At 55.3% G+C, this 12,899-nt stretch overlaps 2 protein-coding genes across 5 annotated transcripts; both read left to right on the plus strand.

Annotated features, from left to right (window-relative positions):
* The first annotated feature begins 184 nt into the window (after nt 1–184).
* Nucleotides 185–4,514, plus strand: PHF23 (PHD finger protein 23). The gene is made up of 5 exons (XM_019745219.2): nt 185–421; nt 1,951–1,982; nt 2,137–2,229; nt 2,789–3,626; nt 3,731–4,514. Exons 1-5 carry the CDS (start codon nt 388–390, stop codon nt 3,946–3,948), a joined length of 1,215 nt encoding a protein of 404 aa, XP_019600778.1. The 5' UTR covers nt 185–387; the 3' UTR covers nt 3,949–4,514.
* A 470-nt stretch (nt 4,515–4,984) lies between these two features.
* DVL2 (dishevelled segment polarity protein 2) lies at nt 4,985–12,833 on the plus strand. 4 transcript variants are annotated; one of them, XM_074320488.1, is made up of 15 exons: nt 4,985–5,413; nt 7,690–7,759; nt 8,100–8,232; nt 8,363–8,460; nt 8,592–8,727; nt 8,845–8,935; nt 9,075–9,144; nt 9,238–9,377; nt 9,468–9,544; nt 10,157–10,224; nt 10,397–10,525; nt 10,641–10,772; nt 10,910–11,089; nt 11,479–11,697; nt 11,824–12,833. In XM_074320488.1, the coding sequence occupies exons 3-15, from the start codon at nt 8,117–8,119 to the stop codon at nt 12,270–12,272; spliced, it is 1,905 nt and encodes a 634-aa protein (XP_074176589.1). In that variant the 5' UTR covers nt 4,985–5,413; nt 7,690–7,759; nt 8,100–8,116; the 3' UTR covers nt 12,273–12,833. The 4 variants fall into 4 exon arrangements, with proteins under 4 accessions (XP_074176589.1, XP_019600650.1, XP_019600649.1 ...); XM_019745091.2 differs by having other exon boundaries at nt 4,992–5,413; nt 8,087–8,232; XM_019745090.2 differs by having other exon boundaries at nt 5,087–5,413; nt 8,087–8,232; nt 8,363–8,472; nt 11,824–12,410.
* Nucleotides 12,834–12,899: the final 66 nt, after the last annotated feature.

The raw sequence follows: 12,899 nt of genomic DNA on the forward strand, positions 1-12,899 counted from the left end.
TGCGCCTGCGCCAGTCCGTGGCTTGCTGGGGACTGAAGTTCCCAAGGTTTATGCAGTCCCCTTTCCGCTGTCCCCTGACGGACTACAAGTCCCTTGATGCATTGCGCATCGGCGCCCGCGTAGGGAGGGGGGAGGAGATGAGGGAGGGAGGAGAGAGGAGGAGGAGGGAGCAGGCGGCCGGCGGCGCGGGGGGAGGGGGCCCGGTCCGGGAGTGCGGGAGGCAGTGGTAGAGGGAGGTGGCGGCAGCGGCTAGCGGACTCGAGTCACAACCGGGCCGAGGCAGACACCTCTGTGGAAAGAGGCAGAAGGAGTACCGAGCACCGGAGGCGGCACCGGGAGCCCGGGTTAGGGGAGGGGGGCGCCGGACCAAGAGGAGGGGAGGGGGCGATGCTGGAAGCCATGGCGGAGCCCAGTCCCGAAGGTGAGCTCTCGACCGGCACGGAACGCTGAGCCGGCGGGGGGCGGGTTAGGAATCAATTGGCAAACTTGGAGGTCGAGCCCCGGAGGGAGCGCGGGGAGGGGGTCGGGGGCCTGCCCCTGGTGGTGGAAGAACGACGAGTTGTGAGACCTTGGAGAAAGAGGAGTGGGAGACTAGGCTGAGGGTAGCTGGAGATCAGACGCTGTGTGTGGGGGGGTGGGAGCTAGAAACCCGGAGCTTGGGGGTTAGGGGCCGAAAGGGCCTCCGGCAGGTTGGGGCCCTGAAGCTAGAAGGCTGGGGGGACCTGGGGGCTGGAGAGTTGTTGAGGAGGGAGGAGGTAGAAGAGGACTGAGTGAGGAGCCCGGTAGTTCGCCGAGGTGGGGGAGTTTGTGGCGGTGGTGCCGGAGCTCCCGGTAGTTGCCGCCGGAGATAGCCTGGTGAATGTTGGAGGGGTGGGCAGATAGTTGTGGGAGAAGAGGGTGTCTGGGTATTGTCTGCGGTAGAGGGACCTGTACCGGGGGGTAGTTGTGGGAAGAGAGCCTGGAAGAGACGAGAGCTGGGTAGTTGTAGGGGCGGTGGGGCGGGGTGGGGGTTAAGACCGGCGAGTTGCGGGGTGGGGGGGGAGTTGATCGGCGAGGTTTAGAGCTTGGGAGTTGCGGAGCGGCGGTAGCAGCCGGAGTTGGCGTGGAAGAGTAGAGTAGCTGGTGGGGGGCGGCTAGAGTTTAGGGGTCCATAGCCTAAGTGACTTAATGGTGAGTACGGGGGCGGGGGGGGGGGTGGTCGGCGTCCGGAGAGAGCTCCGAACAGGGCCTGGGGGCCCGGCCGGGAGCCCTAGAAGCTCGAGACGGGGAGGGGCCAAAGCCCCGGATGGGGGCGGAGGGACGGCGAAATTGTGGGGAGCGCGGTATGGGGGGGGGCAGGTGGGGCCGCGTCCGGGTGAGAGCTTTCGGGTCTGTCCCGGACGCGAACCGGCATTGGATGTGTGATTCTGTGTGTGTTTAGGGTGGGGGTGAGGGGCGCGCCGGGCCTCGTGCTCGAGTAGAAGGGGCTGGAGGGCGGGGAGCGGTTCAGCGTGGTCATCCTAGACCCTGGGGGCCGGCGGGCGGCGTGTGCAGCCTCGGAGGGCCCGGGGCAGTAGAGCGCGGCCCGGCAGAAACTCGGGGCCCTGGGCGCATGTGAAGGACAGGGTCAGGCGGCAGCCCGGGCTCGGCCCCGGGAGCGGTATGGCGGGGTGGGGCGCTAAGAGATCGGAGTAGACGAGTCTAGAGAAACCGTGAGGGGGGGCGGGGCGCCAGGCCTCCGGTGGGGGGAAGGGGAGCGCTATAGCGAGGCCTGAGAGCGCGCCGCGCCCAAGCTCCGCCCCTCGCGGGGCGGGAGGGGGAGCAGGGGCGGTTCCAGCACAGCTGGGGGCCTGCTGGCCCGGCTGAGGGACTTGGGAGAGCAGGGGATTTGCTTGGCATCTCCAAGGTTTAGAGGTGGGATTTTATACAGACTCTTCTAGTGCCTTAACTCAGCTTTTATTGCTTTCACAGATCCACCTCCGACCCTTAAACCAGAGACTCAGGTGAAGTTTCCCTTTACCTTGCAGCCTAGTATTACTGACCGCCCCCCTCCTCTCTCCCTCTCCCTCCTACGTTTTCCAGATTCCTCACTCCTGGGACTACTCTTTGGGAATGCCCCTCTTAAACTCCATGTGATACATATTTCCTTCCTTTCAGCCACCAGAGAAACGTCGAAGAACAATTGAAGATTTCAACAAATTCTGTAGTTTTGTCTTGGCCTATGCTGGTTACATCCCTCCTAGCAAAGAGGTAGGGACAGGAGGTCAACTGACTTGAGGGTGGTGGCCTAGGACTAGAGGGACTGTTGAGCAAATGGGACTGTATTTATAGGAGAAGGCTTCCAGAAATTATATACGTAAGACTAGGGCAGTTAGAAATTCTGGTAGGAAGACTAGTATCTGGGATGAGGGTGGGCTTAATAGCGATAGATGGCTTGAGTAGCAGTGAATAGTCTTGGGGTGATGTTACCTGAAGATGCTTTTGGGTAAATTTTAGGAAGCTGAAAATGGTGACAAATGAGGCTACACAGAAAGGAAACTAAAGAAATATGGGTCTTGTTGGGAGATACAGCATTACAAAGGCAGTGGGAATTGGGGAGATGGATAGAATTTAAGGGCAGAAGTAGCATGGAGGTGCTCAAGAGGTGATAGGAATTGGGGTGGGGATAAATTTTCTGAGTACAGTGAGAATTGGTGATTTTGGCAGGATATTTGGGAGTAGACTGGTCCCTGGTTTTCAAGCTGGGTTTATAGAGAAGCTGAGATGATACTGGGCCCCCTGCTGACCACGGTCTTGTCCGCCTTTTAAGGAAAGTGACTGGCCAGCCTCTGGCTCCAGCTCTCCATTGCGAGGTGAGAGTGCGGCAGACAGTGATGGCTGGGACTCTGCCCCCTCAGATCTCCGAACCATCCAGACCTTTGTTAAGAAAGCAAAGTCATCCAAGAGACGGGCGGCTCAAGCAGGTCCCACTCAGCCTGGACCTCCAAGGTCCACTTTCTCTCGTCTGCAGGCCCCTGACAGTGCTACACTGCTTGAGAAGATGAAGCTCAAGGACTCTCTGTTTGATCTAGATGGGCCCAAAATGGCATCTCCACTGTCCCCCACATCCCTGACACATGCGTCCCGGCCCCCTGCTGCTCTCACCCCAGTGCCCCTTTCCCAGGGGGATCTCTCCCAGCCTCCTCGAAAGAAGGACCGAAAGAACCGAAAGTTGGGGCCAGGAGGGGGGGCTGGCTTTGGGGTGCTTCGGAGGCCTCGGCCAGCCCCTGGGGATGGGGAAAAGAGGTCTCGAATCAAGAAGAGCAAGAAGCGGAAGTTGAAAAAAGCAGAGCGGGGGGATAGACTCCCACCTCCTGGGCCTCCCCGGGCACCCCCCAGTGATACAGACTCTGAAGAGGAGGAGGAGGAGGAAGAGGAGGAGGAGGAGGAAGAGATTGTAGCAATGGTAGGGGGTGAAGCCCCAGCCCCTGTGCTCCCAACACCCCCTGAGGCTCCTAGGCCCCCTGCCACAGTGCACCCTGAAGGAGCCCCTCCCACTGACAGTGAAAGCAAGGAGGTGGGCAGCACTGAAACAAGCCAAGATGGAGATGCCAGCTCCAGTGAAGGTGAGATGCGGGTCATGGATGAAGACATCATGGTAGAATCAGGTGAGAAGTTTGGGGCTGAATAGGGGCAGCTGGGATGATGGGTATGGAGCTGTTGTGGATGCAAGAGCTCAGACAGAACACCAAACAAACCTTCTTTTCCCCAGGTGATGACTCATGGGACCTGATCACATGTTACTGTCGAAAGCCCTTTGCAGGGCGGCCCATGATTGAGTGCAGCCTGTGTGGAACATGGATCCACCTTTCCTGTGCTAAGATTAAGAAGACCAATGTCCCTGACTTCTTTTACTGCCAGAAGTGCAAGGAACTGCGGCCAGAGGCCCGGCGGTTAGGGGGTCCGCCTCCCAAATCTGGAGAGCCCTGACATTTCTAGGCTGGAACTTCCAAATGACAACATGACTTGGGAACTAAGCCTCAGGGTCCTCAGCCTATCCCCTGAAGCTTGGATACTGTCCTACTTCAAGGCAGGAATTCCCAAGGGAGACTGGCTTGGAAATGAGTTCCTTCCCTATCCTTTCCCACCTTGTGGACTTTAACTCGGACAGACCCATTACATTTAGGGGTGGGGGGCTGCCTGGGTCCCTAGACACTTAATTTCTGTCCCTTGGACCTGCCACCCCTCACTTTCTGGGCCAGGATTGGAATTGGGATGGAACGGGACAGTTGTCTATAAAACTCTAGTGTAAATATAGCACTCCCCTCCCTCATCTTCTGTCTCACTCCCCGTTCAACACCGGTTGTATTTTTAATTTTGGAATTCCGCTTTTGGGCATGGCAACTCAGAGGTGGAGTACCAACCAGAGCCTGGCCGAGGGAGGGAGGAAAACAAAGGTTCTTTCATTTCTTTTGTTTTTAATAATACTGGCCAGCTGTTTGTACAGGTAGCCTGCGTGTTGTAAATAAAGCAGAGTGGGCTCTTTTGTGTTTATAGCCCTCACTGACTGTCCTGCTTGGGAGGGAGACTTAAGAGAAGCTGGCTGGAGAAGGCTGGAGGAGGGCCTGAAACCCATCTTGAAAGTCCGAGCTGAAGAATGACGGCCCTGTACCTTTCCCATCAACCCTATGGCTTCGGTTGGCTTTGCCTCGCCTGAGGAAGCTCACAACCCACCTTTACTCTCCACACACGCTTCAGTGGATGAGGGTTGCTTGGAGTTACCCACTTGAGTGCTGTTAAGCGGGGTGGGAGTCGGTTGCCTGCCCGGTGAGGGCAGAGGCCAGTTGAGCCAGGGTATTCGGAGGACGCAGGTGGGGACACATTTGGGGGCGGGGCCGGTGAGGGTTAGGAAACCGTTGCCCAAAGCAGCGATCACGTGGCGGGGGCTCTGGGAGGGGCCGGTTCGATCACATGATCAGAAGGTCACGTGGCGGTTACGAGAATGGGGTGGGACGGCTTGGATCACGTGGCATGGAGGTGGGCGGGGCACTGAAAGGTGTTCACGGCGGCGGCCGAGTACGCGGCTTTGGGTCGCGCCCCGCGTCCCGCCACCCGGCTGACCCCCGCCTTTCTCCTAAATCTCTCGCACTGGGGCGGTTCTGTCCGCGCTCGCTCGTCGGTTTGCGGGTGTGCGCAGGCGCGGCGGGGGAGATTAGCTCTGTTGGGTGGGCGGCGGAGCCCGAGAGCGCGCGGGCGAGACCATGGCGGGCAGCGGCGCGGGGGGCGGTAGTGTCGGGGAGACGAAGGTGATTTACCACCTGGATGAAGAAGAGACTCCCTACCTGGTGAAGATCCCCGTCCCCGCCGAGCGCATCACCCTCGGCGATTTTAAGAGCGTACTGCAGCGGCCCGCGGGTGCTAAGTACTTTTTCAAGTCTATGGATCAGGATTTCGGGTGAGCGCGAGGCCTAGACTGGGGCTGATGGGGTCTGTGCTGGAGTTGATTGGGCAATATTGAAGGGCACAGGCCTAGTCTGGTCCATACTGAGGTTTTTTGGGCTATAGTGGATCAGCTTGTACTAGGCTGGGGTAGATTGGATATCCCAGGACGGACAAGGTTATTATGCTTGCACAGATTGAGGCGCACGGAGCTGTAGGACAGACTGGGCTATACTAAACCAGACTAGAGAAGAGTAGGCTATACTGTAGTAGAGTGGGGCGCACTGGTTTATTTTGGGATATTGTAGACTGCCGAGGTAGATTAATCTATTGTCTGATAGTTTAGTACATTCTGAGCAGTCCTGTAATACACAGGGATGTTGTGGGATACTGTGGAATCTTAGATTGAGTTATATTAGGTCAACTTGGGACATTCTGGCCTATACTAGGGCAGCCAGGATTGTTTTGGGACATTCTAGTCTGTATTAATGCAGGGAGTGCTGTATTGGGATGTTCTAGAGTAGGTTAGGCTATCCTGGAGAAACTTGGGCCATTCTGGTCTCTACTGGGTTTTATTGGTTGATCTTAGTTTGTACTGGGGTCTAATTTTTGTTGGGACACTCAGGAGAGGATAGACAGAGCTGTTGGGGTCTATGCTAGTACAGACAGCCATTTGGGGATAGTCTAGTTTATATTAGTGCAGATATCTAGCTCCATGTTGTGACATTCTAGGCTGTGCTAGAATAGATTGGGTTATCCTGGTGTAATTTGGGACATTCTGGGCTAGACTGTGACTTAGGACATTCTGGGCTACACTGGGACTTTCAATGATGCAGAGTAAGCCCCTTTGTGTTTATAGCCTCTGGGACTGAACTCTCTGGGTTCTCAACCTCAGCTCTTGAAGGCAGGCTGAATTAGGCTGGGGTAGGCTGGGTTCTAGGAGAGCTGAATAGACTGGGCTTTGTCTAGAAAGATTGTTGATCTTGGGTAAGTGGTACTGGTTTGGGAGTTACCTTGGATTTAAATCAAGGTTCTTCTATTTGTCAGCAGTGTAATTGGGCAATGTTTAAAACTTCTGTGCCTTGATCTCATCTGTGAAACGGAGATAATCAGAGTAAAATGCTTAGTGCAGGTGCATGGCACACAGTAAAGTCTTGGTTAGTGGTAATTGTCAGTGCTGAGTCTGACTAGTCCATAAACTAGGTTATAGTAATACAGAATGGAATAACTTGGCAGGCTGGGCTATGCTGAGACTGGATTATGTTGTGAAGAGTACAACATATGCTGAGACAGATTGGTAGTGACTGGGCTGTGTTGTCACAACTAAAAGCAAATGGGATTAAGTTAGCATATATCCAGGCTTCTAGAACCATATCAGGCTAAATAAAGGGTTAATTAGACAGGATGGCCTAATTTGAGGGTGAGGATGTGTATATGTGAGAGAGCTTCTGTTCAGGGCAGAGAGCCTTGTCGTTCATATGTATGTTCCTTTAGTCAACTAGTGTTCAATGGTATTTACCGAGCATCGGGTACTTTGCTGTGTGGCCAAGACATGATATTGAACAGAATAGGCATTAATGATTTCATGTGGTGGTTGAGAAGAAGAGGCAAGTCCAGTCCATCACAAGGAACCCATGATACAGGTGACCCCAGGGCTAGGCTTTGGGGTCCGTCAGGAAGACCAGATTGCATGGTGCAGAGTTTTGTGCCAGGTGAGGCACAGGGGAATGGGAAGCTGGGCCTCACCTCCCCTTGGGAGCTCTCAGCCTAGTGAGAAAGTACCATTCTTTGGTCTAATGGGTATTTTTACCTAAGCAAAAATAGCACACTTAGCTCTCTGGAAGCAAGTTAGAGAAAACTAAGAAAAGCGTAAGAGTAGAGACTTAGATGAGAACCAACAACTTTTTTGGGGAAGGTGTGTGAGGAACAGGGTTGAAGTTTGGGGGAGGCTGCCAGCAAGGCTCCTCACATTTGACAGATATTTTGGGCACCGGGGTTAACCTTAGGAGATGGACTTTGAAATTGGACTGAGAGGTTCGAATCACACTCGAGATCTTTGGAGCAGCATTGAGCCCCTGAGGATGAGCTGGGGAGAGAAGGAGAAATAAGGAAAGGGAATTGAGTTTGGAAATTTCTTAGGTGTAAGAGCAAAGTGTTTTAGTATAAGAGAAGAGGACTTGGACAGGGTAGGAGAACATCAACATCCTTGAGCTGGATAAAGATTGGGAGAAACTTTGGGGATGCAAGTGGGGGGAGCTAGTCCAGTCTCACTTTCATCCCTTCTCTCGACAGGGTGGTGAAGGAAGAAATTTCAGATGACAATGCTCGCCTTCCCTGCTTCAATGGAAGGGTGGTCTCCTGGGTAAGGGGCCCTGGCTCTGAGGGCCCAGTCCCTCCTGTATCACTAAGCTCCTCCAAGCTTCTCTCTGGCCTTGTAGCCCAACTGTTGTTTAGTTGTTGGAGGCCCTGGTTCTTTGCTTCCTTACCTATTTGGAGAGAGCCAGCTGGAGCCCCTCAGCCTTCTTCTCCTGGAGCCTCTAATGCTTGCTACTGCTTTTCTGTGCTTTTCTCCAGGCTTTCTCAGACCCTGTCTCCTTTTCTAGTCCTTTCCGTCACTCCGATGTCATATGCCTCACTTCCCAATTGAACCAGTTTTGTTTTGTTTTTTTAATCACTTACACCCTTCTAGCTTGTGTCATCAGATAACACCCAACCTGAGATGACTCCCCCAGCCCAGGAGCCTCGGACAGAACTGGCACCTCCACCCCCACCATTACCCCCTTTGCCACCGGAAAGGACCAGTGGCATTGGGGACTCCAGGCCTCCATCCTTCCAGTGAGTCTTTGGGATTCTTGAGTCCAAGGAAGGGAGGTGAAGAGGGAATCCAAGCCCCATGGGTGGGGAAGCCAAGGATTTAGAGCCCTGTCCCACTGGCTCAGGTTGGCAACCATCTCTGCCCATCTAGCCCTAATGTGTCCAGCAGCCGGGAAAATCTTGAGCCTGAGACGGAAACAGAGTCAGTAGTGTCTCTGAGGCGGGAGCGGCCTCGCAGGAGAGACAGCAGTGAGCATGGCGGTGAGGGGGGCTGGGCCCTCCCAGGTTGACTGGAGTTGGGAAGGGGTTGGGTCAGACCCAAGCCTTGATGAGGGTAAGGAGCATGAGGCCTGGTTCCTGAAGTTCCTGTTCATACTCAGCTGGGGGCCACAGACCCAGCGGCCCTTCCAGGCTGGAGCGCCACCTGGCTGGGTACGAGAGCTCCTCAACCCTCATGACCAGTGAGCTGGAGAGCACCAGCCTGGGGGACTCCGATGAGGATGACACCATGAGCAGGTATGGCTCCACAGATCTCTCCCCAGGGCACCAGCCCCTTCAGCCAATCCTTTCATCTTTCTCTTGGCCCCATGACCACCTCCACCTGCAAGTGCTCCCTTCCCAACCTCCTGACAGGTTCAGCAGCTCCACGGAGCAGAGCAGTGCCTCTCGCCTCCTCAAACGCCACCGGCGGCGGAGGAAACAGCGGCCACCCCGTCTGGAGAGGGTGAGGGGGTGTCATGGAACCTTGGAAAAGTTGGGGGCCTGGACTTTGGTTTAGGGGGTACAAGGGCACAGACAGAATCCCAGGGCTTATCCCCGGGTTGTTGAAGACAGTCTAGCTTCTTTCCCTTTTCCCACCACAGACCTCGTCCTTCAGCAGCGTCACCGATTCCACCATGTCTCTCAACATCATCACAGTTACACTCAATATGGGTATGGAGGGAGCCTGGGGCTGGGGGGCTGGTCTCCAGAGCTTGGGGGTCATGTGGCTTGGGCTTCCCCTCATCACATGGACTCCCTCCACAGAGAAGTACAACTTCCTGGGCATCTCCATTGTGGGCCAAAGCAATGAGCGGGGAGACGGGGGCATCTACATCGGCTCCATCATGAAGGGTGGGGCCGTGGCAGCTGACGGGCGCATCGAGCCAGGGGACATGCTTTTGCAGGTGTGCTGGGGCAGGGCCACCAGCGCCAACTCGGGCAGGGGCTCTCAGCCTCTCCCGCCCTACCTCTGACCCACTTCCTCTCACTTCCAGGTGAATGACATGAACTTTGAGAACATGAGCAACGACGATGCAGTGCGGGTGCTGAGAGACATTGTGCACAAGCCAGGGTGAGCCTTTGAGCTGCTCTCAGGTGCTCAGTCCTCTTGCTCTTGCCTTTTCACCTTTTGTTTCATAGTTTTAAAAAGTAGCGAAACAACACGCAACTAGAAAGTACATAAAACAAAAAACATGTGATGTAATGAGTAATTCTAGAGTGAATGAGTTCCGCTGTCACCACTGCCTAGATCATGAAATAGAAGATTGCTGATACCCTAAAAGTTTCCCCCAGTGTCCCTTTCGACTCCCACCCTCCTCACTGTCCCTAGGGGTAATCACTCTCCGGATTCTTTGGTCATCACTGTGATAAAATCTGCGCTTCATTTGGTAGTTTTACCACCCATGCACATATCCTTGAACAACAGTTTACTTTTACCTGTTTTGGGGCTTTCTCTGAATGGAACTATACAGTGTGTACTTTCTTGTCTGACTCAGCAGTGTGTTTTTAAGAGTTAGCCATGTTGGTGAGTCACTCCCATTGTGGAGCCTTCCACCCTCACCTTCTCGGGCCCAGCCATGTCCGCTCTTTTTCTGTCCCTCAACCCATTCTCATTCCAGGCCTCCGCTCTCCTGAGGGCACTCTTTTCACCCTTGCTTGACTGGCCTTCTCCTCTTCCCCACAGCCCCATCGTGCTGACTGTGGCCAAGTGCTGGGATCCCTCTCCCCAGGCCTATTTCACTCTCCCCCGAAGTGAGTGGTGCTCAGGAGGGCCTGCAGCGGAGAGGATGGGAGAGCTGGGATCTGAGGCTGGGCCGCTAGGCTATGGGGAATGGATGGAGGAAGGTCAAATCTGAGTCAGGGAGGGACAGGGTGGCTCTCTGGGACTGGGAAGTGATCATCTTGGTGGTTTTCTCTGTCTCAGATGAGCCCATCCAGCCAATTGACCCCGCTGCCTGGGTCTCCCACTCTGCTGCGCTGACTGGCACCTTCCCAGCCTATCCAGGTTCCTCTTCCATGAGCACCATTACATCTGGGTCCTCTTTGCCTGATGGTGAGCCCCCAGGCCCGCCTAATTCTACTCCCTCCAGACAGTCCCCCAGCAGTGTTATAATCCCATCTTTCTTTGGTGCTAGGTCCTTCCTCTGATTCCCTAATTTTCTTGTCAGGCTGTGAGGGCCGGGGTCTCTCCATCCATACAGACATGGCATCCGTCACCAAGGCCATGGCAGCTCCAGAGTCTGGACTAGAAGTTCGGGACCGCATGTGGCTCAAGATCACCATCCCTAATGCCTTTCTGGGTATAGCTGGGCCCTGGGCAGGTGGCATGGGAAGGAGAGGAAAAGGAGGAGGCCAAAGCCGGGAATGGCTCAGGCAGGAGTGAGGCAGGAGTCAGGGAATAGAACCTGAGACCTTTTTCTGCTCTGGGTGATCCCAGGATCGGACGTGGTAGACTGGCTCTACCATCACGTGGAGGGCTTTCCTGAGCGGCGGGAGGCCCGCAAGTATGCCAGCGGACTGCTCAAAGCGGGCCTTATTCGACACACCGTAAACAAGATCACCTTCTCTGAACAGTGCTATTATGTCTTCGGAGACCTCAGTGGTGGCTGTGAGAGTTGTGAGTGCCCCTCTCCAACCCCAGACTTTGCCCAGAAACCAGCCAGGGCCACTTTGGACTGTTGAGCAGTATGTGTCCTGCTCTAGACCCTAGCACTGGCCAATGACACATGTTCTGCTGGACAAGCTGTGCGCCAGGTACAGGGCTATGTCTGCTGGGGGGAGGGGGTGCCTCTACCTGAGTCGCCTAAAAGCATATGGTACTTGTGGCCCTGGCTGACTTTCTGCCCTGATAGCAGTGACAAGTGGGGAATTTCCTGTTGGAGGCCTTCATTATAACCCCCATTATGGATTATTCTGGGGAAACAGTTCCCAGTTCATCTTCATTCAATGTCCTGGTGTCCTGGTCTCTCAAAGCAGTGATTCTTAGTCTCTTCTCTTACTTTCCAGACCTAGTCAACCTGTCTCTGAATGATAATGATGGCTCCAGTGGGGCTTCGGATCAGGACACCTTGGCTCCTCTGCCTGGGGCCACCCCTTGGCCCCTGCTTCCCACCTTCTCCTACCAGTACCCAGCCCCGCATCCATACAGCCCCCAGCCCCCACCCTACCATGAGCTCTCGTCCTACACCTATGGTGGAGGCAGTGCTAGCAGCCAGCACAGTGAAGGTAAGTAACTGCCAGATAGAGGAGTGGGGAACTAGGGGAAACCAGGGAGGAGAGGCAGAAGCAGGGGCTAGGGAGGCTGAGGGACCCTGGGCTAGGACTCAGTTGTTCCCTCCTCTCCCCCAACAGGGAGCCGGAGCAGTGGGTCCACACGAAGCGATGGGGGGGCAGGGCGCACAGGGAGGCCTGAGGAGCGGGCCCCTGAGTCCAAGTCCGGCAGCGGCAGTGAGTCTGAGCCCTCCAGCCGGGGGGGCAGCCTTCGGCGGGGTGGGGAACCTGGTGGCACTGGTGATGGGGGCCCTCCCCCCTCCAGGAGCTCATCAGGCGGTGCTCCCAATCTCCGAGCCCACCCAGGGCTCCATCCCTATGGACCACCCCCCGGTATGGCCCTCCCGTATAACCCCATGATGGTGGTCATGATGCCCCCACCTCCCCCACCAGTCCCTCCAGCAGTGCAGCCCCCAGGGGCTCCTCCAGTCAGAGACCTGGGCTCAGTGCCCCCAGAGCTGACAGCGAGCCGCCAAAGCTTCCACATGGCCATGGGCAACCCCAGTGAGTTCTTTGTGGATGTTATGTAGAGCCCACTGGGGCCATGCTGGATCTCTACCCTTGGCCTGTCCAGTCCATGCTTGGTGCTCCTGTCCTGTGATTGGGTGTTTTGTCACTCACATGCTTATTACTCCTCCAGAGGTGCCTGGGCTCAGCCTGTCCTGTGGGCTGCTGCCTGCTGTGAGATTGTTGCCACTTACCAGCAGTGCCTGGTTCCTCCCCCTCCCCTCGGGGGTGTACAAGGGACCTTTGGTTATTTTTAGCTTTATTGTTTTTTGTAAGCCTTTTGGGGGGTTAAAATAGACTTTCCTACATTTTTTGGACTATTTTTTTAGTAGGCATTTCCTCTTTTATATGAAGAATCCCCATCTCCCGGGCCCTTCTCTTAACCCCAAAATGTGACCTCCTACTCCATTCACCCAGTCAGCTCTGTCCTGCTACCCTGGGAGGAGGGGTTGGGGGGTTGGTCACCCTTGACAGCAGTCAAAGCTGGGGTGTTTGGTATTTGGGGGGCCGTGTAGCTGCTTTTGTTACTCTATTTATTTTAGTCACTTATATAAAACACCAAATAAAGCAATAGGGGCAAACTCCCTGTTCCTCTGGCTCCTTTCTTTGGGAGGGAGGCAGGCACTGAGGGAAAGGACTGAGTGAGACAC

This window comes from Rhinolophus sinicus, linkage group LG15, assembly GCF_036562045.2.
Source record: "Rhinolophus sinicus isolate RSC01 linkage group LG15, ASM3656204v1, whole genome shotgun sequence".
Taxonomy (NCBI): domain Eukaryota; kingdom Metazoa; phylum Chordata; class Mammalia; order Chiroptera; family Rhinolophidae; genus Rhinolophus; species Rhinolophus sinicus.

Bases quoted from the DNA above. Each gene is read 5' to 3' on its own strand.
- DVL2 (XM_019745090.2), top strand. From the start codon at position 5,220: ATGGCGGGCAGCGGCGCGGGGGGCGGTAGTGTCGGGGAGACGAAGGTG. The intron at 8,728-8,844 runs GTATGGCTCCAC...ACCTCCTGACAG, and splicing joins GAGGATGACACCATGAGCAG to GTTCAGCAGCTCCACGGAGC. The intron at 9,378-9,467 runs GTGTGCTGGGGC...TCTCACTTCCAG, and splicing joins CAGGGGACATGCTTTTGCAG to GTGAATGACATGAACTTTGA.
- PHF23 (XM_019745219.2), top strand. From the start codon at position 388: ATGCTGGAAGCCATGGCGGAGCCCAGTCCCGAAG. The intron at 1,983-2,136 runs GTGAAGTTTCCC...CCTTCCTTTCAG, and splicing joins CCCTTAAACCAGAGACTCAG to CCACCAGAGAAACGTCGAAG. The intron at 2,230-2,788 runs GTAGGGACAGGA...CCGCCTTTTAAG, and splicing joins ACATCCCTCCTAGCAAAGAG to GAAAGTGACTGGCCAGCCTC.